The 27,269-nt window shown below is 46.5% G+C and overlaps 1 protein-coding gene across 1 annotated transcript in view; it reads right to left on the reverse strand.

Annotated features, from left to right (window-relative positions):
• LOC140486500 (junctional adhesion molecule B-like) overlaps nucleotides 1–27,269 on the reverse strand; it is a 103,939-nt gene that overhangs the window by 17,322 nt on the left and 59,348 nt on the right. The window contains exons 3-7 of the mRNA XM_072585738.1: nucleotides 24,270–24,383; nucleotides 23,720–23,869; nucleotides 9,630–9,829; nucleotides 4,846–4,945; nucleotides 1,854–1,961 (exon numbers count right to left, since the gene is read on the reverse strand). Coding sequence (XP_072441839.1) covers nucleotides 1,854–1,961; nucleotides 4,846–4,945; nucleotides 9,630–9,829; nucleotides 23,720–23,869; nucleotides 24,270–24,383 — 672 coding nt within the window. The remainder of the gene's footprint in view (nucleotides 1–1,853; nucleotides 1,962–4,845; nucleotides 4,946–9,629; nucleotides 9,830–23,719; nucleotides 23,870–24,269; nucleotides 24,384–27,269) is intronic.

Genomic DNA, 27,269 nt, shown 5'->3' on the forward strand with positions numbered 1-27,269 from the left:
GGCTATGTGTATCAATATTGTTCTATGTAAGAATGTACAGAAGGCCACTACAATGTGTGATACAGCTCACTTCACCAACTATCTGTAAACAAACAGTTGCTCTTTATCTTCCCCTTCTTTGTTGCCTCTCTTGAAGGTGCGGCCTCTTACTGGCACTGTACTTTGGTAGACTTCATTAGTATTGCTGAAAAAAGAGATGTATTGCCAAGAAACTTTTCACTTAGCATTAATGCTAAATCTCAAGATGTTCACAACAATTTACGCAAAAGGAGAAAAGGAGCTAACTGGCTGGCTCCCAGCCAATTTTAAAACATTGTATTTGTATTAGGATCCCCTTGTTCCTCCACCCCACCTACACAGATAACATTGATTTACAATGTGCAAGGCTTGAACATATTCCTTTTGTTTGCAGAGGCCACACCCTGGCAAATGAATGGATGTCGCCTCTAGTGAATCACATTACAGGTCTAAGAGATTATTTTGAAGGTAGTGCTTGCTGACATACGACGCTGCTACGACTGTACACCACATCGACACAGTTTCCAGACAACATGCATACACAGACCTGCCTGCTCCCTACTGCATACCCCCTCCAGTGGCTCTGGCCAGATGCCAGCCTCACAGCTCCACCCACTGCCAACCTTGATCACATCTCGTTGGCGAAATGAAACAGTGACATTTTAAATTCTCGGGGTGGGGTGGGAAATGAATAAAGAGATGCAGTCGTCAGACAGAATCGCATGTTGCCATTCCTCACATGCTGGGCCAGCCATGTAAAACAAAATGGTAACTACTGAACGCTCACCGCAATGCAACTTATCATGTTGGCAGTCAGCTCAGTTATAACAGTAAGCATGTGGACACGTGTCAAGAATCTCATTCAAGAGGGCCTGTGTAAACATCTTCTGAGAGTATACTGTGCACGCAATATATACTGTGGTGTCAGCAATGCAGCTGATCTTAAATTGGTTACTCATGCAGCTACGAATGCACTTGTATGGAATCACAACTAGCAGCAGACAACTTGTTTCAGTGGTTCTGCAGCACAGGCTAGTTAAGTATAGCTGCCTGTTATAAATATCCAAAGGAACACACTGTTTAATTCGATCAGCCAATTGCTGCACCAATATCTACATCAACAACCAATTTAAAATAATCAATTGAGCTCATCACCAGCATTCCCTCATTTATAACTTCAGTGTGGACCGCTGAGGTCTGTGTGCTGCAGTAACTTAGAGGGGATACTGCTTACAACAAAGCTCATTTTTGCTTGTTGGAAACAATGTACATTCATGAGCAAGGATCCAGCCTCTGTAAACAAAAGGTATATTTTCAAGCTCTGCGTCTTTATTCAAATTACTCAAGAACTTGGAAAGCCTAAATTCCCATTGCGTTCTCCATGACAATATCTTAGCCAATTTAGGTGTACCTGGCAACCCTTTTCTCCTGTAGTATACCTTATCGTGATCATTTGAAATGTGGCTTTCTTGTGTTTGTCCTGATTAGTGCAAGATGAAAAGCTTTGGCAACATTTCCCAGCTTTTTCCATTAAGTCTGGACTTCATTAGTCTTACGCACATACAAACAAGGAGCAAGAGTAGGCCACTTGACCCTTCAAGCCTACTCCACTATTAAATAAGATCATGGCTGATCTGATTTTAACCTCAACTCTACCTTCCTGCATATCCCCAGTATCTTTCCCCACTAGCCCCTTCTCCAACTGGGAGCCTGGAGCTTTGACATATTCTCATCAGGGTTTCACAAGTGTGAAACTCACTCAAGCTCTTTGTTCACAGGAGATGCATCATTTCCCAACAATCCCTCCACAGATAAGGAAACAAGATGTTACTCACTCCCTAAGTAACCCTTTTTGTGGGTGTAGTACATTCCGAGCCCACACAGCGATAAAACCAAGGCAATGATTACCACGGTGATAACGATTGCACCGATGTCTAGATCATCTGCAAACAAATGGAGGAGGAGTGAGAAACAATCTCATCGACGAACAATGTGAAGAAATAGAAGGAAAATCTTGCATTAATATAGTGACTTTTACATCCTCAGGATGTCCCACAATAAAAGTGTTTTACAGCAGTTACTTGAATAGGTGTTTTGAAGTTTTAAACAATCACTTAATTTTATGAATGCCACTTTAATCACTGAGAGTTGGCTATCCTTCCAGATGTAGGTTTGCTTGCTGAGCTGGAAGGTTTATTTCCAGATGTTTTGTTGCCCTACTAGGTAACATCTTCAGTGGGGTAAAAACAATGACTGTAGATGCTGGAAACCAGATTCTGGATTAGTGGTGCTGGAAGAGTACAGCAGTTCAGGCAGCATCCAAGGTGCTTGGATGCTGCCTGACCTGCTGTGATCTTCCAGCACCACTAATCCAGAAACATCTTCAGTGGGCCTCAGGCAAAGCACTGCTGAAAATTCCTGCTTTCTATTTGTATGCTTGGGTGTCTTTGGGTTGGTGATGTCATTTCCTGTAGTGAAGTCACTTCCTGTTCCCTTTCTCAGGGGGTGGTAGATGGGGTAGCCGGGTGCGGGCAGGTGGGACTAGATTGGGTTGGGATATCTGGTCAGTATGGACGGGTTGGACTGAAGGGTCTGTTTCCGTGCCGTACATCTCTATGACTCTATGAACAAATACATTGAGTTAGACCCCATCTACCACCTCCTGAGAAAAGGAACAGGAAGTGACTTCACCATAGGAAATAAAATCACCACAGGAAATGACATCGCCAACCCAAAGAAACCCAGGCATATAAATAGAAAGCAGGAATTTTCAGCAGTGCTTCACCTGATGCCCACTGAAGATGTTACCTAGTAGGGTAATGAAACGTCTGGAAATGAACCTTCCAGCTCAGTGAGCAAACCTACATCCAAAACCACAACCTGAGCTACAAATCTTCTCAAAACTTGCTGGCTATCCTTATTATGAGGTATGATATCATTCATAAAAGAAAAGATGTATTTATCTTTTGTTTTCCACCTCTATTATTTGAAACTTTACACCTCATTTTTATGCGATAATTGTAACGTAGGAATCCAACTTGCACATGGCAAGGTGCAACAAACAGTAATATCACACTGACTGGATAAACTGATTCACTTTTAAGAACTGTTGTTGGCAGAGAAGAAAGCATTGGCCAAGTCACCACAGACACCTCCCTTTCATCTTCTTCAAACAGTGCTACAGGATGTCTTTCTTCCACCTGATGGGGCCTTGCTATAAAACCTCATTAAAAATATAGAGCAGTCCCATGTCTACACATTTCAGGTCTGTGTAACACTGACAGGTCAGCCAAGCTTGTTGTGTTCAAGTCTTAACCTTCTGACCCAAGGCTGGAGGTGCTGGCCATGAGCCAAAGCTGATGGCTATGAACTGAAATCATGAAATAGGATGTAATCGATATTTGTCAATTTAATTAGAGGTTTCTTATATGGTCTGAATATTGATATTCATCTGAATAGAGAGAAACTACGACTCTTTATTGGGGAGTCAGTGACAAAGGGCTCACCATTGCAATGAAATGAGTGGGGAGGAAAATGTCCTTTACACAGTGGGATAGTTGGAGCACGGAGTGATTTAACACAGGGTCAGTTCAAGGTGGAGGACAACGTAACTTTTAAGGAAAGTTGCAAATCTAAACTGAGAGAGTCGGAGAGTGGGTTACTTGTGAACAGCCAACACTGGCTCCCAGATCCTGAATGGGTGCCAACATCCACATTGTCTCTGCTTTTGGCTGCTTTTGCTGATCTGAGATAGTGAGACTGTGGGACAGTGCAGCTGATGGTCTACTGATCAGGAGAAACACTTCTAACCAGAGAGTGGCAGCAATGTGGACTTTATTACAACATGGAGTTCCAGTCTGGAGACACTCAAGGGGAATTCAAGATAAGGGAATTGAGAGAGAAAAGAATCAAAGGATGTGCTGATAGTTGCTGCAAAGTAGAAGGTCAGAGACAGAAAAAACTGCAGTTGCTAGAATACAAAGTACACAAACAGGAGGCTGGAAGAACACAGGAAGCCTGGCAGCATCGGGAGGTGGACAAATCAACATTTCAGGTATAACCCTTCTTCATTCCTGAAGTGTTGACTTCTCCACCTCCTGATGCTGCCTGACTTGCTGGGCTTTTCCAGCCTCCTGTTTGTAAAGTCGGAGGTGGTGCATAAACAGTTAGTTAGGCTGATGGCCTGCTTCGGTCTTGTATTTTTATGTGATTTGAAGTAAAGATTTTGACTTGGATGCAAAATCGTCTCTAACGGAATCAGGTGGACGAGAGAAGGGGGTGGGAGATCATCCTGCTGTGATCTCAGACTGTAAAATAACAACCACTGGTTAGGCTGCTCTGGAAGACCTTGTTACAATGGGCTCCATTCCAGTCTCTGAGCCAGCAACTCCAAGTTGGAGTGTCCCTCCAGGACCTGATGACCAAGGAAGGCGCAGATGGCCAAACAGGTCAGGTATCAACCTGCAAAAGGAAGCAGGAGAGATTCCTGGTCAGCAATGATATGGAGCTCCACCAGTTAATATCCAAAGCTGCGGACTACAACATGAAGGTCAATGTGTGTGTGTGTGGTGCTACAGGAACCCAGTCTGCTCTTGCGGCAAATGGGGTGCAGGTTGTTCGGCTGTTGTAGACATAGTTCAGATGAGTGCTAACAATATGGGATTCGATCCTATTCCGATCGGGATGGATTCAGGAAATGCATTGCCTCACTGTGACATAGACAGGGAACTCACGAAAAAGGGAGCATTCTGTCACAAGGAACTTCTTTCTTCCTTTAACACAAAACAGTCCGAGGTGTGATTCAGGTACAAACATAGCAGCACTTACTGACTTGCATGAACTGAGCTGAACATGTCCTTGAAGCGACTTTATTCTGTGCCCTACAGTGGTATGATCCACTGTTACTCTTTTGGACAGGGTTAAATGTCTGTTGAAGCAAAAAGAAAGGATTAGACTGACATAGAATAAAGAACAGAGAGCCTTTGAGAAACTCAGCAGGTCTGGCAGCATCTGTGGAGGGAAAGAGTTGCCCAAGTTATCGTTTGGAGTTCAATGATAGTTCCAAAGGAGAGCCATTTGACTCAAAACGTGAACTCGGTCCACAGATGCTGCCAGATCTGCTGAGAAATCAGATCTCTGGCATCCACTCTATTTTGTTGTAAGTACAGAACAAAGAATGTTGCTTGGGTGTTCTCTCCAGCTGGTTTCTGAACCTAAGTTTACATTACAAGCTGGATTGCAAGCAGAGAACCCATTCGAGATATTTTCGAACCAACCTGTTCAGAGATGTGATTACACACCTCTGGAGTAGGTTGGTCTTGAAGTCAGGCCTCCTAGTTCAGGGATAAGGGCACTACCACTACACCACATGAGCTGTAGGAGAAACCATTCTAATATGACTAAACTTTCAGTCTTTTGAGACTTTTCATTCTTCATGGCTGTGATTAGATAATATTGGGCAGGATCTCAATTTCAATGAGAGTTTGTCGGTTGCATCCTTCACTTCCTGGGTATCGAAATCATAAAGAGCCCTCTCAAGGATGGGTCTCAATGTTAACCAACTTTGCTAAACCCCCCGCAGTTCTTGGGATGTGAACCAGACTGGCTATGACACAAGTATTGCCCTCCCTCCTCCTCCTCTTCCCCTCGACTGAGCTGAGACGGTTGTGGTAGGTCTGCTCTTGAAAATTCACCAATATTGTGTCAAACCAAAAATGAGCAGATCAAGCCAGATTCATGATATATTTAGATCATTTGTCGTAGCCATTAATTTCAAGCCATCCTATTTATCACCAGTGTTTTGTAACTTCCTTGCTCCTAGTTCTTATATTCCACATTTATTGATGCACCAGCAATTTTGTGCAAAATTCAACATCTAGCAGTGGAAGGTGGAGGTGCCTATCACCTACCCAGGGTCTAGGCAAGTGTAGTTTCTATTCATGGTTTCTGAGTTCCCTAACTTCCAAAATCCATCTTCTCAGACAGAGTCGAATCTTTTTACTAACTCAAAGGCCTTGATTAAATTTTCAAAAGAGGTCTGTGTAGAGTGGATAGGGAGAAACTGTTCGCACTCATAAAAGGATCGGGAACGAGAGGTTACTGGCTTAAAGTGATTTGCAAACGTAGCGACTGTGATTTGAGAAAAGACTCTTTCACCGAATGAGTGGCTCGGGTCCCGAGATGTGGCCGAGGCAGGTTCACTCGAGGTTTTCTGGCGTGTCCTGTAATAATTATTTGCCCAAAAGACTGACAATGTTGAGGGGTTGGGAAGAAGGCAGCTGAGTGGTACTGATTTGTAAAGCTCACTGGAGAACCAGAGCAGATGGGCTAAATGGCCTCCTTCTGCATCAATAGACAATAGACAATAGGTGCAGGAGTAGGCCATTCTGCCCTTCAAGCCTACACCACCATTCATTATGGTCATCGTTACCATTCTGTGATTTGAAAATGCTCAGGTCTCTCTGTGCCTCCAGCGACTCATCAACCAAGTTGCCCTTTCCAAAGGTTTTCTATCACCTAAACGGTGAAGACAGACCAAAATGGAATGAGGATTAATCTCAGAAGTATAATAATGTGGATGCTGGAATGTTGAAATATAAACAAAATGCGTCTGGGAACGTCTGGGCTTTCCTTTAGAAAGTGCTGTAGGATCTTTTGGATACACCTGACACCTTGCTCCCCCTGCAGGGGAGCAAGGACTCAGTTTAATATTGCATTTGAGCACAGAGTGTCTGACAGTACAGCACTCACTCAGTACTGCATGAGCACTTGCCTCGGAATGCCCCCCACATTTCAAAAACCAATATTTCACAAAGTGTAGGCATCAGTGGCAAGGCCAGTATTTGGTGATGATGTGGAGTTGCCAATGTTGGACTGGGGTGTACAATGTTACTAGCATTCAAGGTGTTGCTTCTTCATCAGGCAACTGTGGAGCAGGATCATAAGACACAGAATTGATAACAAAAGATCACAGAGTCATGTAACTGATATTGAACATGCCTAGCTTGCTAGGTGAAAGTGAGGATTGCAGATGCTGGAGATTAGAGTCGAGAGTGTGATGCTGGAAAAGCAACGCAGGTCAGGCAGCATCCGAAGAGTGGGAGGATCGATGTTTCAGGCAAAAGCCCTTCATCAGGAATGTTGACATTTCGGGCAAAAGCCCTTCATCATTCCTGATGAAGAACTTTTGCCTGAAACGTCGACTTTTCTGCTCCTCGGATGCTGTCTGACCAGCTGCGCTTTTCCAGCACCACACTCTCAAACCTACTTTGCTGTTCAGTCTTAATGAACTGAAACCTGCAACCCATTTTAAAAGATGTAAGACTTAACTGCAATCTACGTTTATTCAATAAATCGTATCAGTTACATGATACTGTGATCTTTTGTTAGAAATTCTGTGTCTTATGATCCTGCTCCACAGCTACCTGATGAAGGGGCAGCGCTCCGAAAGCTGGTGCTCCCAAATAAACCCATTGGACTATAACCTGGTGTTGTGTCATTTTTAACTTTGCTCTCAAGGAGGTCATGGTGTGCTGCCTTCTTGATTTGCTGTGGTCCATCTGGTTTGACCTTTCCTGCAGGTCATTCCAGTGAGGCAGTTCATTGTCAAGCATATTACTGCAGTCTGGACTCACATCACCAAAGCAAGTAAGGATGAAACAAGTACCTTAAAATGAAGCAGGGTTTTTATAAGACCAGATGGAAGTTCTAATGACCATCACTCTGGAGGCAAGCTTTTAATCCCAGATTTTTTAATGAATTGATTGGAGTGAAAATCCACCAGTTGAGCTAGGATTTGAACCTGTGTCCCCTCATGAATTAGAATCATAGATTCCCTACAGTGTGGAAGCAGGCCTTTTGGCATATCAAGTCCACACTGGCCCTCCAATGAGCATCACACCCAGAACCACCCCCTATCCCTGTAACCCTTCATATCCCTAGACACTATGGGCAATTTTTCGGTCAATCCACCTGACCTGCACATCTTTGCACTGTGAGAGGAAATTGGAGCACCCGGAGGAAACCCACACAGACACGGGGAGAATGTGCAAACTCCACACAGACAGTCACCCGAGGCTGGAATTGAACCCAGGTCCCTGGTGCTGTGAGGCAGCAGTGCTAACCACGGAGCCACTCTACCACCAGTTGTAGTCCAGTAACTAGGCCAGCAACACCAGCATTTACTGCCCTTTGAAGCAGATGTTTCACACTTTCAACAACTTTCAACCAAGTCAAAAACAAACGAACCAGCCATTTAAATCCTCACCACTAACCAGTGTAATGTTAAAAGATTAAATGGGAATATCACTTCGGACATTAATGTAATATTAAAGAGTTAAACTGCATTGAGTGAACCTTCTGGAAGTGGTTGGAGATGACAGTCATGCAAAGATACAAATGACTTCCACTCCATTTTGACAGACATTTGCTACTACACCCCTTACTATTATCAAATTAAACTCTCATTCAATCTCTCCCATCCAGAAATGCTTTCTAGCCATCCCCTGAAGCTAGGTATGTCACACCTGCATTGTCTTGGGTAATACTGAATCAGGAAATCGTTTGCATAACGATTCCCCAGGATTAGGGCATTTACATTTACGTTATGTCTGAGGATGATCTCATCCTACCATTTTACCCAGGGTAGCATGTGACTGTGAGGGAGTGGTTGGGGGGTTGTCTTGAGTGGCATGTGACTGTGGGGGAGTGGCTGGGGGGGGGTTGTCTTGAGTGGCATGTGACTGGGGGATTGGCTGGAGGCTTGTCTTGAGTGGCATGTGACAGTGGGGGAGTGGCTGGGGGGGTTGTCTTGAGTGGCATGTGACTGTGGGGAAGTGGCTGGGGGTTTGTCTTGAGTGGCATGTGACTGTGGGGGAGTGGCTGGTGGGGGTTGTCTTGAGTGGCATGTGACTGTGGGGGAGTGGCTGGGGGAGGATTGTCTTGAGTGGCATGTGACTGTGGGGGAGTGGCTGGGGGGGGTTTGTCTTGAGTGGCATGTGACTGTGGGGGAGTGGCTGGTGGGGGTTGTCTTGAGTGGCATGTGACAGTGGGGGAGTGGCTGGGGGGTTGTCTTGAGTGGCATGTGACTGGGGGAGTGGCTGGTGGGGGTTGTCTTGAGTGGCATATGACTGGGGGATTGGCTGGAGGGTTGTCTTGAGTGGCATGTTACTGTGGGGGAGTGGCTGGGGGGGGTTGTCTTGAGTGGCATGTGACTGTGGGGGAGTGGCTGGGGGGGTTGTCTTGAGTGGCATGTGACTGTGGGGGAGTGGCTGGGGGGGGTTGTCTTGAGTGGCATGTGACTGTGGGGGAGTGGCTGGGGGGGATTGTCTTGAGTGGCATGTGACTGTGGGGAGTGCAAGAGGAGCTGTGAGCATGACCAACTGACCTGTATAAAGGGGGTGTGTTTTCTTTGTTCAGGGCCTCACTTTGATTTGACCTTGCACGCCTGCGAAGAGGGTCAAAGGGGGTCACCTAGCTTGTACAGCCTTTAATAAACTTTAACTGTTTGCAGAAGTTGGTGTGTGCGAATTGCATCTCGTGTGCGAAATCTTGGGAAAAGAACCAAACACCAGAACAGGCTCTGATTTAAATCACCAAACATCCCCATTTACCAGAATTCCAGTCTTTCCATCCACCGTGTAAGATTTGTTGGAAGTTGAGTCCTTAACTGGACGATTCGTGAGTATGGTGTTGTCTTTGTACCAGGTGTAATTGGACGGTGGTGATCCTTCTGACTCCTTGCAAGTCAACACGACCTTCGACCCCGAGAGTGCAGAGCTCGGAACTTTACACAGGGGAACAACTGGTGCCACTGGCAATGAGAAAACAGTGATGAGGCAGGCACTGCCACGTAAATCATCAAATATTAGAAAGAAAACTAGTCATAATGGGCAGTGTGCAAGATGTGGATTGGCGAGATTCCTTGGACAGCACTTTCCAACCCTGTGATGTCTGCCTCAGAGAAAGATAAGGGACAATAGCTGACTGGGAACACCATCAGATCCTCCTGCTAGTTTCATACTATCCTGAGCCCCAGAAGTTCTTGCTTCTCTGACGCCAGGCTGGAAGACCCTCCCTAACAAACCCCAATGGGCACAGCTGTACCAGACCGATGGAGACCCATTACCTCAGACAGTGTACTGTTCAGATAAATGTCGATTCCTATTGGTGGACCTGGGTCCTGCCTCCTCACCCTGTCCCCTGAGAGTGGTAAAACACCACAGTCCAGGCCAAGATCCCTGCATGGAGTGCTGCCAGGCAACAAGACAAGGACCTGCCTTCAGGGAGAGCACTAATGGATGAATGAATCAACATCACCTTCTCAAGGGCAGTTAGGGACACCCTATGAAATGTGTCCTTCCCACTTACTCCTATGTTCAACAAAAAAACAAATTCTGCCCCAATGTGGCACTGAGGAGGATTATATCATCAAAAAACATGGGATGATGTTTGAACAGGTGATGAAAAGCTTAGCTAGGAACACATTCTTTTAAATAAAAGAGCAGGATAAATGATAGAGAAAGAGCGGGGGAGGGAGAGAGAGAGAGAGATCATGATAGAGATAGATAGATAGAAAGTGACAGAGAGAGAGATATATAGAAAGATCATGATAGAGATAGATAGGTAAAGAGTGACAGAGGCAGACAGTGGGAGAGGTAAAAAGATTGTGATAGAGATAGAGAGAGCGACGGGTGGGTGGGGGGAAAGAGAGAGAGAGAGCGAGAGATCATGATAGAGATAGATAGATAGAGAGTGACAGAGATAGAAAGATCATGATAGAGATAGATAGGTAGAGAGTGACAGAGGCAGACAGAGAGAGAGGTGAAAAGATCGTGATAGAGATAGAGAGAGCGACGGGGTGGGGGAGGGGGTGAGAGAGAGAGGTGGTGCTGGGTGATTTGGTGGGGAGAGAATTTCAATGTTTGGGCCTGGGCACTCGCAGCTCCACCTCCCTGTGGGCAAGGATGCTGAGAGGGCCGCAGTCAGTGGATGTGGGCTTGTGGAAGAACACAGAGGTTCAGTCGGTCCCCTCCAGCCTACTTCACCATTCAATGAGATTGTGATTGACCTGTGGCCAAACTCCATGCACGTCATCACCATTACTGCCTTAAATTACCAGGAATCTGGTGAACCCAACATACTCACTCCATCCGGACACAGCTCAAACCCACTCACTGCTTCGCCCCCTTCAAAACCACCTCATCAGCTTCCTCTGTTACTTCCTCAAAAAACTCCAGCAAGTTAGTTAAATGAGACTTTTTTTTCCAAAGAAATCTACGCTGGCTCTCCTCAAATGACCCAGGTCTATTAATTTTATTCTGATTTACTGGTTTCTGGAAGTTTCCTCACCACTGAGATTAAACTGACTGGTCTGTAATGGATGGGCTTATCCTTTCTGATGAAGGGCTTTTGCCCGAAATGTCAATTTTCCTGCTCCTCGGATGCTGCCTGACCTGCTGTGCTTTTCCAGCACCAATCTAATCTAGATTCACCTTGGCTTGATGCCTTTCAATCTTTAAAGTACAAGACGCAGTAGGTCCTCCTTATCAAACTGAAACCCATCTATTACCTGAGTTTCTTCCTCTTTCAGCACAGTATCGACCTTGTAGGTAAAAACAGATGCAAGCCATTTTTCCTGCCTCCATGAGTAAATCAGCTTTCTGATCCCGCCCCACTCCTCCCTTCACCACACATTCCCTTTCTATATAGCTGTAGGAGACTTTAGGTTTCCCTGTTTTGTTTACTGCTGGTCTCTATTCCTTGTCCCTCTTTGTTCTTATTTCTTTCCCACCACCCCTCAGGACTTTCAGACTTCTCAATTATATTTTATGCCTGACATCTGTCATAAGCACAGTTTATCTTCTTTATCAGAACTTGTGCATCTTTTCTTATCCAGGGAACTCTAGATTTGTTTGTTCTTTCTTTCCCTTTTGAGGTAACATACTTTGTACTTAAACTGTTTCTTCTTTGAAAGTTCAGCTACAGGTTTTCCTTTGACTCCAAATCATTTGACCCAAATCCAGTCTTAGTGCATTGACGTTGACTCCCCCCCCAATTAATTACTGTTACACCAAAATGTTTTCTGATTCAGTATGTGGATGTACCTACTAGAGAAGGTGCAAAACTTGACCTACTCTTGGGAAATAAGGCAGGGCAGGTGACTGAGGTGTCAGTGGGGAAGCACTTTGGGGCCAGTGACCATCATTCTATTAGATTTAAAATCGTGATGGAAAAGGATAGATCAGAATTAAAAGTTGAAGTACTAAATTGGAGAAAGGCCAATTTTGACAGTATTAGGCAAGAACTTTCGAAACCTGATTGGAGGCAGATGTTCACAGGTAAAGGGACGGCTGGAAAATGGGAAGCCTTCAGAAATGAGATAATGAGAATCCAAAGAAAGTATATTCCTGTCAGGGTGAAAGGGAAGGCTGGTAGATATAAGGAATGCTGGATGACTAAAGAAATTGAAGGTTTGGTTAAGAACAAGAAGGAAGCATATGTCAGGTATAGACAGGATAGATCGAGTGAATCCTTAGAAGAATATAAAGGCAGTAGGAGTATACTTAAGAAGGAAATCAGGAGGGCAAAAAGGGAATATGAGATAGCTTTGGCAAATAGAATTAATGAGAATCCAAAGAGTTTTTACAAATACATTAAGGACAAAAGGGTAACTAGGGAGAGAATAGGGCCCCTCAAAGATCAGCAAGGCGGCCTTTGTGTGGAGGCACAGAAAATGGGGGAGATATTAAATGAGTATTTTGCATCAGTGTGTACTGTGGAAAAGGATATGGAAGATATAGACTGTAGGGAAATAGATGGTGACATCTTGCAAATTGTTCGTATTACAGAGGAGGAAGTGCTGGATGTCTTGAAACGGGTAAAGATGGATAAATCCCCAGAACCTGATCAGGTGTACCCTAGAGCTCTGTGGAAAGCTAGAGAAGTGATTGCTGGGCTTCTTGCTGAGATATTTGTATCATCGATAGTCACAGGTGAGGTGCCAGAAGACTGGAGGTTGGCTAATGTGGTGCCACTGTTTAAAAAGGGTGGTAAAGACAAGCCAGGGAACTATAGACCGGTGAGCCTGACCTCGGTGGTAGACAAGTTGTTGGAGGGAATCCTGAGGGACAGGATGTACATGTATTTGGAAAGGCAAGGACTGATTAGTGATAGTCAACATGGATTTGTGCATGGGAAATCATGTCTCTCAAACTTGATTGAATTTTTTGAGCAAGTAACAAAGAGGATTGATGAGGGCAGAGAGGTAGATGTGATCTAGATGGACTTCAGTAAGGCGTTCGACAAGGTTCCCCATGGGAGACTGATTAGCAAGGTTAGGTCTCACGCAATACAGGGAGAACTAGCCATTTGGATACAGAACTGGCTCAAAGGTGGTGGTCTTTTTCAGACTGGAGGCCTGTGACCAGTGGAGTGCCAGAGGGATCGGTGCTGGGTCCTCTACTTTTTGTCATTTACATAAATTATTTGGATGCGAGCATAAGAGGTACAGTTAGTAAGTTTGCAGATGACACCAAAATTGGAGGTGTAGTGGACAGCGAAGAGGGTTACCTCAGATTACAACAGGATCTTGACCAATTGGGCCAATGGGCTGAGAAGTGGCAGATGGAGTTTAATTCAGATAAATGTGAGATGCTACATTTTGGGAAAGCAAATCTTAGCAGGACTTATACACTTAATGGTAAGGTCCTAGGGAGTGTTGCTGAACAAAGAGACCTTGGAATGTAGGTTCATAGCTCCTTGAAAGTTGAGTCACAGGTAGATAGGATAGTGAAGAAGGCGTTTGGTATGCTTTCCTTTATTGGTCAGTGTATTGCGTACTGGAGTTGGGAGGTCATGTTGCGGCTGTACAGGACATTGGTTAGGCCACTGTTGGAATATTGCATGCAATTCTGGTCTCCTTCCTATCGGAAAGCTGTTGTGAAACTTGAAAGGGTTCAGAAAAGATTGACAAGGATGTTGCCAGGGTTGGAGGATTTGAGCTATAGGGAGAGGCTGAATAGGCTGGGGCTGTCTTCCCTGGAGTGTCGGAGACTGAGGGGTGACCTTATAGAGGTTTATAAGATTATGAGGTGCATGGATAGGATAAATAGGCAAAGTCTTTTCCCTGGAGTCAGGGAGTCCTGAACTAGATGGCATAGGTTTAGGGTGAGAGGGGAAAGATATAAAAGAGACCTAAGGGGCAACTATTTCACACAGAGGGTGGTACGTGTATGGAACGAGCTGCCAGAGGAAGTGGTGAAGGCTGGTATAATTGCAACACTTAAGAGGCATTTGGATGGGTATATGAATAGGAAGGGTTTGGAGGGATATGGGCCGGGTGCTGGCAGGTGGGACTAGATTGGGTTGGGATATCTGGTTGGCATGGATGGTTGGACCGAAGGGTCTGTTTCCATACTGTACATAGAGTCATAGAGATTTACAGCATGGTAACAGACCCTCCGGTCCAACACGTCCAAATGCGTCTTAAATGTTACAATTGTACCAGCCTCCACCACATCTTCTGGCAGCTCATTCCATACACATACCACTCTCTGCGTGAAAAAGTTGCTCCTTAGTTCTCTTTTATATCTTTAATGCCTCTATGAAATGTTCATTATCCTTTTCCACAGTAACCCTGAATGTTATGATACAGTGTGGCGCTGGAAAAGCACAGCCGATCAGGCAGCATCCGAGGAGCAGGAGAGTTGGCGTTTCGAGCATAAGCCCTTCATCAGGAATATGTTCAAAACGTCGACTCTCCTGCTCCTTGGATGCTGCCTGACCGGCTGTGCTTTTCCAGTACCACACTTTTTGACTCTGATCTCTAGCAGCTGCAGCCCTCATTTTCTCCCACGGTCTCACAAATATTCTCCGAATGACTTCTGGCCCATTTCACTCCCTAAGAACCAGGTCTAGAAGTGTTTTCTTTTGGTGTTGAATTGGAAATTTACTGCTGGGGGAAAAAAAATCTTGATTACACTTTAGGGATTCTTGCCCTTTACTACAATCCCAGTTTATAATTGGACAGTTATGCTCCTCCAGTATAACAAACGATATAATTTTTGTCCCTCTCTGCAATTTCTTTTGCAAATTTGTTCCTCTCTATCCTTTCTACAAGTTGCTGAGAAGTCTGGACTCTCTCAAAGATCAAAAGTCTGCCTAATTTGTTCAATGATGTAGACCTTCACTGCCCTCAAGAATTCCAAAGACTAACGTCAGATAGAGGGGGAATTCTTCCAGATTCTCCATCTATCATGGTGGTCGCGTATTCTGAGAAGGAGTCATTATTCCAGACCATCTAAGCAGCTGAAGATGGTTATGAGCGTAGGGCAACACATTGCACATAACATCCATTAACGAAGATTTGATGGGCTTCTTGGACAGTGAATTGTTTTGGAGCTCATCAAAAGGGTGAAACAGGTCATCCATTCTCTTGTGGTGGAGATGTTAAATCGACAATGTTGGTCAAGACACCGGGAGAACCCTGGGTCTCCTCCCAATAGTATAATTAGTCTTTGCTAACCAAATGAAGTTCAAGGTCAAATGGGGCCCAGCCAAATACTGGCCCAGCCAGCGATGTCCACATCCTACAAATGATCTTAAAACACCTCAAGCTGAGGCTTCAATTTAAGCTGCAGGAACACCATTTCTATTGATCCATGTCATCATAACGTTATGTTGTTGGATCAGAAGCAAAATAAAAATAACTGCAGTTGGGCTTGGGAGCTTTGTGGTCACAACAATCAGTTGGCTATCAAGAGGATAAAGGAAAGCAACAAAAATTAAGATGTATATCATTGTTATAACAAAAGGTTGTTTTTCTTAGCGAAGAGAAGGCTGAGAGGGGACCCCGAATGATTATTAGGGACATTGATAGGAAGAAGCTTTTCTCCTTGATAAAGGGGTCACTAACCAGGGGCATAGATTTAGGCTTTAGCCTGAAACATTGATTTTACTGCTCCTCGGATGTTGCCTGACCTGCTGTGCTTTTCCAGCATCACTCTAATCTTGACTCTAATCTCCAGCCTCTGCAGTCCTCACCTTTGCCCAGATTTAAGGTACAGGGCAAGAAGTTGAGAGGGGATTTAAGGAAGAATTCTTTCACCCAGAAGGTGATGGATATCCAGAACTCGCTGTCTGAAAGAGTGATAGAGGAGAGAACATTTCAGTATTTAGCTGAACACTTGAAAAGGCATTCTAGGGTAGGTTCCAAGTACTGGATAATAAGACCAAAGTAGGTAAGTGGTTGATGAACAGTACTAACACAGGATGTAGGTTTGCTCGCTGAGCTGTAGGTTTGATATCCAGATGTTTCATTACCTGGCTAGGTAACATCATCAGTGGCGACCTCCAAGTGAAGCGAAGCTGTTGTCTCCTGCTTTCTATTTATATCTTTCTCCTGGATGGGGTTCCTGGGGTTTGTGGTGATGTCATTTCCTGCTCGTTTTCTGAGGGGTTGATAGATGACATCTAGATCTATGGTGCTTGTTTATGGCGTTGTGGTTGGAGTGCCAGGCCTCTAGGAATTCTCTGGCATGTCTTTGCTTAGCCTGCCCCAGGAATAAACCTGAGCTACCTAAACCTCAACCTGAGCTACAAACCTTCACAAGCCGTGCGAGTACAAACACAATGGGCCGAAGGACCTCTTTTAATGTCACAAAACTCTGTGACTCAATGATAACCAGGAGGTGACACCTTGATATTGACTTTCCTATCCCAATCCTAATTTAAAGTGGACAAGCAAGAGGCTGGAAGAATACAGCAAGCCAGGCAGCATCAAGAGGTTGAGAAGTGCTGCCTGGCTTGCTGTGCACTTCCAGCCTCCTGCTCGTCTACCTTGGATTCCAGCATCTGCAGTTTTTTTTTGTCTCTAACCAATCCTAATTTAAGCCAGAAGGGAAGGGAACAAAAACATAAATTGCTGGAAAATTTCAACAGGTCTGGCAGCATCTGTGGAGCGATATCAGAGTTAATGTTCCTGGTCCAGTGACCCTTCCTCAGGGCAGTTCTGTTTGTGTTTCAGATTTCCAGCATTCAGTGTTCTTCCAGATTTTATGTCCAGGGATTGGACGCAGTATTGTGTCAGTACCAGCAGAGGGCATGATATCACCACATATCAATAAGAATCTAACCAGCCATTCAGCCCATCATGACTGCACCAGCTCTGCCAACAAACATCATTACCTGGTGCCAATCTACTGATTTTCCCCATACCCTTGCCCCTTATTTCTATTCAAATGATCATCCAATGAATTCTTGAATGCTCCAATTGACTCTTACTCCCCAGTCACACAGGATAACTGTGTTTTAATTTCCCCTCGTGTTTTTGCCTCCAACATGTCCCTGAAAGATCTCACTGAAAATAATTGCACCCTGTGGCCTAATTATTTCTTGCAAACATATAAATTAATTTTTAAAACTTGGGAACGTGAGGTTAAATGCCGTGATGGCAAATGGTGAAATATAATTTCAATTAACGGAATTTGGAATCACCAATTATCATTAAAATCCCATCTGGGTTCATTAGTGTAAAGGATGAGAGAAGGAAATATGCCATCCTTACCCTGTCTGGCTTACATGTGACTCCAGACCCACAGTAACGTGGCAAACTCTTCAGTGTCCTCTGAACCGGCCAAGTATACCACCCAATTCAAGGGCATTTAGATCATTTAACACAGGAGCAGTTGTAGGCCATTCAGCCCTTGAATCGGCTGTTACTCAGTGAGATCATGGCTGACCTGATAATCCTCAATTCCATTTCCCTGCCTTGTCCCCATAACCCTTGATCCCCTTACTGATTAAAAATTGGTCTATCTCAACCTCCAATATCCCAGCCTCAACCACCCTCTGTAGTACACAATTTCACAGAGTCACTCCCCTCAGAGAAGAAATTCCTCCTCATGTCTGTTTCAAATTGGAATCCCTTTATTCTGAGGTTATGCCCTCCGAGACTCTCCCAGAAGGAGAAACAACCTTTCTGCATCTTCCCTGTCGAGTCCTACAATAGTCTCGTGTGTCATCTCTCATTCTTCAAAATTCCAAAACAGACCCGATCAACTCCTCCTCATAGGTCAGCCCCTCCATCCCTGATGTTAGCCGAGTGAACCTTCTCTGGACTGCCTCCAAATCCCAGCAAATCTTTCTCTAGATAATGGGTTTACAACAGTTTGAAGTATTCCAGTTATGGTTTGATTAATGCCTGGTGTAGTTTTCACCAAACCTCCCTACTGTTGCATTTTGATTAAAAAAAAACAATTCCATCTGCCTTCCCTATTATCCAATAAACGTGGACATTAGCTTTTTGTGATTCACAGATGAGGACTCCCAAATCCCTCTATCCCTCAGCTCTCCACAGCCTTTCTCCATTTAAATAATATTCAGCTCCTCTCTGAGCCAAATATTGGAAAATGGAGAGAATTAGGTGCTTGTTTTTCGACTAGAGCACTGTACATGGGCTGCAGCCCTCTATGACTCTATTCTGCCTGCCCAACCTGCCTAACCTCACATTTCCCCACATTATATTCCATCTGCCAAGTTTTTGCCCATTTTTGTATTTGCATTTAACCCTCCTATATCCCTTGACACAGGCTTTGTGTCTTCCCCACGACTTGCCTTCCCACATGTTTTTGTGTCATCTGCAAACCTGGTGATAGTACATTCACTTTCCTCTAAGTCAGTAATATATTGGTAAATAATTATTGTCCCAGCACTGACCCATGTTAGAATGACCTTCAAAAGCTGATTGGGGGCACATGTTCGCAGGTAAAGGGACGACTGGAAAATGGGAAGCCTTCAGAAATGAGATAACGAGAATCCAGAGAAAGTATATTCCTGTTGGGGTGAAAGGGAAGGCTGGTAGGTATAGGGAATTCTGGATGACTAAAGAAATTGAGGGTTTGGTTAAGAATAAAAAGGCAGCATATGTCAGGTATAGACAGGATAGATCGAGTGAATCCTTAGAAGAGTATAAAGGCAGTAGGAGTGTACTTAAGAGGGAAATCAGGAGGGCAAAATGGGGACATGAGATAGCTTTGGCAAATAGAATTAAGGAGAATCCAAAGAGTTTTTACAAATACATTAAGGACAAAAGGGTAAATAAGGAGAGAATAGGGCCCCTCAAAGATCAGCAAGGCGGCCTTTGTGTGGAGACGCAGAAAATGGGGGAGATACTAAATGAGTATTTTGCATCAGTATTTACTGTGGAAAAGGACATGGAAGATATAGACTGTAGGGAGATAGATGGTGACACCTTGCAAATTGTTCATATTACAGAGGAGAAAGTGCTGGATGTCTTGAAATGCATAAAAGTGGATAAATCCCCAGGACCTGATCAGGTGTACCCTAGAACTCTGTGGGAAACTAGAGAAGTGATTACTGGGCCTCTTACTGAGATATTTGTATCATTGATAGTCACAGGTGAGGTGACGGAAGAGTGGAGGTTGGCTAATGTGGTGCCACTGTTTAAGAAGGGCAGTAAAGACAAGCCAGGGAACTACAGACCGGTGAGCCTGACCTCGGTGGTGGGCAAGTTGTTGGAGGGAATCATGAGGGACAGGATGTACATGTATTTGGAAAGGCAAGGGCTGATTTGGGATAGTCAACATGATTTTGTGCGTGAGAAATCATGTCTCACAAACTTGATTGAGTTTTTTGAGCAAGTAACAAAGAGGATTGATGAGGGCAGAGAGGTAGATGTGATCTGGATGGACTTCAGTAAGGCATTCGACAAGGTTCCCAATGGGAGACTGATTAGTAAGGTTAGGTCTCACGGACACAGGAAGCGCTAGCCATTTGGATACAGAACTGGCTCAAAGGTAGAAGACAGAGGGTGGTGGTGGAGGGTTGTTTTTCAGACTGGAGGCCTGTGACCAGTGGAGTGCCACAAGTATCGGTGCTGGGTCCTCTACTTTTTGTCATTTACATAAATGACTTGGATGCGAGCATAAGAGGTACATTTAGTAAGTTTGCAGATGACACCAAAATTGGAGGTGTAGTGGACAACGAAGAGGGTTACCTCAGATTACAACAGGATCTGGGCCAATGGGCCAATGGGCTGAGACGTGGAGTTTAATTCAGATAAATGCGAGGTGCTGCATTGTAGGAAAGCAAATCTTAGCATGACTTATATACTTAATGGTAAGGTCCTAGGGAGTGTTGCTGAACAAAGAGACCTTGGAGTGCAGGTTCATAGCTCCTTGAAAGGTGAGTCACAGGTAGATAGGATAGTGAAGATGTTGTTTGGTATGCTTTCCTTTATTGGTCAGAGTATTGAGTACAGGAGTTGGGAGGTCATGTTGAGGCTGTACAGGACATTGGTTAGGTCACTGTTGGAATATTGCGTGCAATTCTGGTCTCCTTCCTATTGGAAAGATGTTGTGAAACTTGAAAGGGTTCAGAAAAGATTTACAAGGATGTTGCCAAGTTTGGAGGATTTGAACAGGCTGGGGCTGTTTTCTCTGGAGCGCCGGAGGCTGAGGGGTTTTTAGAGGTTTACAAAATTATGAGGGGCATGGAAAAGGTAAATAGACAAAGTCTTTTCCCTGGGGTCGGGGAGTCCTGAACTAGAGGACATAGGTTTAGGGTGAGGGGAAAGATATAAAAGAGACCTACGGGGCAACTTTTTCACACAGAGGGTGGTACGTGTATGGAATGAGCTGCCAGAGGAAGTGGTGGAGGCTGGTACAATTGCAACATTTATGACGCATTTGGATGGGTATATGAATAGGAAGGGTTTGGAGGGATATGGGCCGGGTGCTGGCAGGTGGGACTAGATTGGGTTGGGATATCTGGTCAGCATGGACGGGTTGAACCGAAGGGTCTGTTTCCGTGCTGTATATCTCTATGAGTCTGACTGACTGGTTAGAATCACAGAAATCCTACAGTGCAAAAAGAGGCCATGCAGCCCATCAAGTCTGCAGTGATCCTCCAAAGAGCTTCCCACCCGATTCCCATGGCCAATCCGCCTGACCTTGGATTGTGGGAGGAAACCCAAGCAAACCCACACAGACACGAAGAGAATGTGCAAACTCCACACAGACAGTTGTCCAAGGCTGGATTCGAACCCAGGTCCCTGGTGCTGTGAGGCAGCAGTGCTAACCACTGAGCCACTGCAACACCCTCAACAGGGATTGCCAGCTTGAAAACAGCTCCCTTATCCCAACTCTGTCTTTTGGCGTTAGCCAATGCTCCATCTGTATTAATCTCCAACTGTTGTCCTACTGGAGATGGAGTTATCCCACAAAGGAATAAAAATAACCCACTGCTGTGCTCTATCCTGCTGCAAAGTATATATTTTCAAAGACATCTTCAAAATACAATTTACATCCACATCCAACATCTTTTGCAAGTTCATGCTGAATCTGATGAAAAGTAAACTCTTTAGATTACTTACAGTGTGGAAACAGCCCTTCGGCCCAACAAGTCCACACCGACCCACAACCCACCCAGACCCACTCCCCGTAATTTAGCATGGCCAATTCACCTGACCTGCACATTTTTTTGGACTGTGGAAGGAAACCGGAGCACCCGGAGGAAACCCACGCAGACACAGGGAGAATGTGCAAACTCCACATAGTCAGTCGCCTGAGGTGGGAATTGAACCCGGGTCTCTGGAGCTGTGAGGCAGCAGTGCTAACCACTGGGCCACCGTGCCGCCCATAAACTCAAACATCAAATAAGAAATAAATTGCTCATTTTCCCTTCTGGTTTTTGTTAATTATCTTAAAACGAGTGATTAAAACCCCGGTTAAGGGTAGGCAGGTTTTACAGAGGGTCTGAATAGCAGAGGCAGGTTTAGGCAGAGAAGTGCAAAGCTCTGTCATAGATAGAGATGTACAGTAAGGAACCAGACCCTTTGGTCCAACCCGTCCATGCCGACCAGATATCCCAACCCAATCTAGTCCCACCTGCCAGCACCCCGCCCATATCCCTCCAAACCCTTTTCATACACCCATCCAGATACCTTTTAAATGCCGCCATTGTGTTTTGAGATGACAGAAGGTACTGCTGCAAAAGGTGAGGGACAAGAGTGTGAAGGAAGAGGTGGACGGAAAAAAGAGTGGAAATGGAGGAGCATACGTTGAGAAGGTGGTTGGTGGGATGTTAAAGTGACAGAGAGAATACAAGAAATAAGAACATGTAAGATCCATCCAGTCCATCTAAACCCTGTTCTGCCAGTCAACAGGGTCACGGCTGATCTCAGGCATCAACTCTACTGCCCTGCCCTGTCTCCCTTAGAGACTAAAAATCCATCTTAATCAATCGCAAATGGTGGAGCACTCAAAACCCTCTGGGGCAGAGAGTTCCAAAGAATCACAGCCCTTTGAGTGAAGTAATCTCCCCTTGAATCAGTCCCCTGTCTCGGAACTGTGCTCCTGTGCTTTAGGTTCCTCAAACAAACATCAAAACGAAAGGAAAACGTTGCACATTCTGGTGTTTATTACTAATTTTCAATGAGTACTGGAGAAAATCAGTGTTTCTGGCAACATCAGTGAAGCGGAGTGAACAGAGCTTAGAGTCCAATATGTTTGCCACCCTGCTATAGGAAAGATGTCATTAAACTGGAAAGGGCGCAGAAAAGATTTACCAGGATGTTACCGGGGCCGGAGAGTTTGATTTATAAGGTGAGGCTGGATAGCCTGGGGCTATTTCCCTGGAGGCCTGAGGGGTCACCTTCTCAAGGTTTATATAGTCATGAGGAGCATAGATAGGGTGAAGAGTCAAGGTCTTTCCCCCAGGGTAGGGATCGTTTGGTTTGAGGGGATAGGTTTGAAGTGAGAGGGTAAAGATTTAAACGGGACAACTTTTTCGTGCAGAGGGTGGTGCGTGTATGGAACAAGCTGCTAGAGGAATTGGTGGAGGCTGGTACAATTAAGCATTCAAAAGGCATCTGGGCAGATACATGGATAGGAAAGGTTTTGAGGGATATGAGCCAAAGACATGTAAATGGGATTAGTTCAGTTTAGGATACCTGGTCAGCATAGGCGAGCTGGACCGAAGGGTATTTTTGCATAGGATATGATTGTATAACTTTCAGTTCTCTCCACATTTATTCTGTCAAGCCCCTTCAGAATCTTGTGTTTCAAAGAGATTCCGTCTCTCCCTCACAAACTCCAGAGACCCTCGGCTCAAGTTTCTCAACCCCTCACAAGACAGTGCTCTGTTTCCAGGGTCTGATCTAGCGTACCTTGGCTGTACTTTCTCTCCAATGCAAGGATACCCTGCAGAGCAGTGAGGCTGCACATGGATGTGAACAGAGTCAGGTGAAGCGGGGAAATGATTTTCTCCAATCAAATGATTCCGACAAACTGAATCTGTCGTTGCCTCCGATTCTGTGGGGTACTCAGCGAATGCCAGTGCAACTTGGGGCCAGGCAGATACTCACTACACTACAGACATCCAAGCAAAAGCCAACAACCCAACATATGGTATTGAAGACACGCAGCAAGACTCTCTCAGTGACCAGGCAGTCTGCTACGGATGTGGGCTGTACTGTTCTGGCCAACTGAGGCAAAATATTGCGGGGATGCTGGCAATCAGAAATAAAAGCAGAAAGTTCTGGAGAAACAAAAAAAATCAGTTCACGCTTCGAGTCCGGTGTGACTCTCCTTCAAGACGGGCAGATTCCGAGTGCTTTGTTACCCCAGGAAGAGCTGGTTTGTTAACAATGACCTTTAACCTAGCGGAGATCCCGAGAGCTCACCCAGGACAGAGAGTTTGAACTCCTTCTCAGCAAAGACAATCGGGTCATCCTTGGCGGTCACTTCACAGCGATACGTGGCCATGTCATCACGGGTGACCTGGAGCAGCTCGATGCTGTACCCCTTCATTTTCGCCCGGTCCTTGTATTCACCTTCATGCAAAACAAACCAGAAAAAGACTGCAAGGTTAAAGGTGGGTGGGCACTTGCATTTACGTAGCGCCTTTCATGTCCATGGAACGTCCCAAAAATAGCCCATAGCACTATGTCAAAGAAGACTAGGGAATATGTGCCCAGGACTTTGATTTAGTACATCGGAATCTTCACCATCCTCTCCAACAGAGTAGACTGCACCCCCAGTTTGACCTCTTTTGTAAATCTATGTTTAAATGTATTAAAATGACAGTTAAAGCTCCCAAAGACTGGACTCCATTTCCGTAGGAGTGGAGCTACCCTGAACTCCTCATCTACCTTCGGTTCACCACCCACGCCCTCCACCCCCTCGTGTGTGTGTGTGTGTGTGTGTAAGGCTATTTCACTGTGTCAGACATACCAGTCAGAGCACGGTCAAAGTACATGAAGGTGACTTGTTTTCCTTTGATTTTCTTCCATTCCACCCGAGGGGTCTGAGTTGATTGCAAGTTGAAGACACAGGGAAGAACAGCCGCTGGAAACAACAAGCACAAGACCGTATGAGTGGGGGATCAGGGGTGACAGGCTGGGCTCTGGATGGGGAATTCTCCAATGCTAGGCAATTCTACAGCTCCCCTATTAAATGTTAGTGGGTTACCAGCCACGTGTTAACCTAGATCACTGGGAAACACCTCATCCATGGTCAATATGCGCCAGTCTCTCCTCAACGTCTTTCTGAGGGTGTGAGATGAGAGAGACAATGGGCACAAAAACCGAAAAAAGAATCATGCCATCAAACGTCATACAGGAGCAATCGTAGGCCATTCGGGCCCTCATTTCCTGCCTGCCAGTTAATGATCGCATGGTTCACATGAATCTTAATTCCACTTTTAACTCATATCCTTCACCATATCCAACAACAATCCACTGGTCTCAATCCTGAAAGCTTAGACTGGCTCGCTCATGTCAGACAATCAAACACTCTGGCCATCACCATCAGTGCTGGCCACTCCCTGGTCCCTGTGTTACCCTGAACCTTCTTAACTGGGAAAATAACTGGGTGGTTCCTGACACCACTCTCTTCTCCAGTGCTCTCTTCCTTTGGTGGGAGCAGCTAAACAACATGGTGTCAAACCTGGACTTTGGACATGGCATTTTGATACATCATGATGGTTGCTAGGGTAGCCACTGGGCCTTTTTGTCTTGATGCTGCTGAGCTCCTAGGGGCACCAGGAGTGGGCAGCAACTCGCTGGACGTGCCAGCTCTAGCAGCCCCAGATGTTAGTCCAAGAGGGTTGTCACACACAGTGCTGAGTCCCTGACCCAGGAGAACATTAACCTTGTCATCTCTTTTCAGACACATGTACAGCACCCTTCAAGGTGTCTGTGACAATCAAATCGCTGATCAGGGGTCTCTCCCACTGGAGGGAGAGGGACCTTGTATTGGAAGGATTCACAAGTTATTTTTCTTCTTTTCTCCCTCTTTTCCTCCCTTCTCATGGCCTCTAACTCCCAGCTTCTTAAGTGGGGACACCAGTGACCAGGAGCCTAGTGTGGGAGCGGGGTTAGCGGCCTGGTGCTGACCGGGGCTTAGTGACCTGTTGCTGAGTTGGAGTAGGGACATGGTGTGGAGCGGGGTGTAGGGGCCTGGTGTGGAGTGGGGTGTAGGGGTCTGGTGTTGAGTGAGGGAGGGTAGGGGCCTGGTGTGGAGTGAGGGAGGGTAGGGGTCTGGTGTGGAGTGGAGGTAGGGGCCTGGTGTGGAGTGGGGGTAGGGGCCTGGTATAGAGTGGGGATAGGGGCTTGGTGTGGAGTGGGGGTTGGGGCCGGGTGGAGAGTGGGGGTGGGGGCCTGGTGTAGAGTGGGGGTGGGGGCCTTGTATGGAATGGGGATTGGGCCCTGGTGTGGAGTGGAGGTTGGGACATAGTGTAGAGTGGGGGTAGGGGCCTTGTGCGGAGTGTGGGTAGGGGCCTGGTGTGGAGTGGGGTCGGGGCCTGGGTTGGAGTTGGGGTTGGGGTTGGGGCCTGGTGTGGAGTGGGAGTTGGGGTTGGGGCCTGGTGTGGAGTGGGAGTTGGGGCCTGGTGTGGAGTGGGGGTTGAGGGGGACTGGTGTACAGTGGGGATGGAGGCCTGGTGTGGAGTGGGAGTTGAGGGGGACTGGTGTACAGTGGGATGGGGGCCTGGTGTGGAGTGGGGGTTGAGGCCTGGTGTTTAGTTGGGGTAGGGGGCCTGGTGTACAGTAGGAGTGGGGAGCCTGGTGTACAGTTAGGGTAGGGACCTTGCGTGGTGTCAGGGTACAGGCCTGTTGTGGAGTGGGGGTAGGGGCCTGGTGTGGAGTGGGGTTTGGGGCCTGGTGTTGAGTGGGGTTAGGGGCCTGGTGTAGAGTGGGTGTAGGGACCTGGTGTACAGTTGGGGTGGGGGCCTGGTGTGGAGTGGGGATTGGGTCCTGGTCCACTCCTGGGGAGTGGAAGTTGGGGCCTGGTGTACAGTGGGGATGGGGGCTTGGTGTGGAGTGGGGGTTGGGGCCTGGTGTTAAGTGGGGGTAGGGGGCCTGGTGCACAGTAGGGGTGGGGAACCTGGTGTACAGTTAGGGTAGGGACCTTGCATGGTGTCAGGGTACAGGCCTGTTGTGGAGCGGGGGTTGGGGCCTGCTGTGGAGCAGGGTTTGGGGCCTGGTGTAGAGTGGGGGTAGGGGCTTGGTGTGGAGTGGGGGTAGGGGCCTGGTGTAGTGTGGGTGTAGGGGCGTGGTGTGGAGTGGGGGTAGAGGCCTGGTGTGGAGCGGGGGTTGGGGGCCTGGTGTTGAGTGGGGCCTGGTGTAGAGTGGGGGTAGGAACCTGGTGTACAGTGGGGGTGGGGGCCTGGTCTAGTGTGGGGGTATGGACCTGGTGTGGAGCAGGGGTTGGAGCTTGGTGTAGAATAGGGGTAGGGGCCTGGTGTGGAGCAGGGGTGGGCCTGGTGTGGAGTACAGTAGGGGCCTGGTATACAGTGGGGGTGTGTGCCTGGTGTAGTGTGGGTGTCGGGGCTTGGTGTCGAATGGGGGTAGGGGCTTGGTGTGGAGTGGGGGTGGGGGCATCGTGTGGTGTGGGGGTTAGGGCCTGGTGCACTGTGGGGGTGGGGGCTCTGTGTGGAGCAGGGGTTGGGGCCTGGTGTAGTGTGGGGGTAGGGGCCTGGTGTACAGTGGGGGTGGGGGCCTGGTGTGGAGTAGGGGTTGCGGCCTGGTGTACAGTGGGGGTTGGGACCTGGTGTGGAGTGGAGAATAGGGGCCTGGTGTACAGTGGGGGTGGGGCCTGGTATGGAGTGAGGGTTGGGACCTGGTGTGGAGCGGGGGTTGGGGCCAGTTGTAGAGTGGGGGTAGGGGCCTGGTGTGGAGTGGGGCTAGGGGCCTGGTGTGGAGTGGGGTGTAGGGGCCTGGTATGGAGTGGGGG

Source organism: Chiloscyllium punctatum, chromosome 15 (genome assembly GCF_047496795.1).
Source record: "Chiloscyllium punctatum isolate Juve2018m chromosome 15, sChiPun1.3, whole genome shotgun sequence".
In the NCBI taxonomy this organism is placed as follows: domain Eukaryota; kingdom Metazoa; phylum Chordata; class Chondrichthyes; order Orectolobiformes; family Hemiscylliidae; genus Chiloscyllium; species Chiloscyllium punctatum.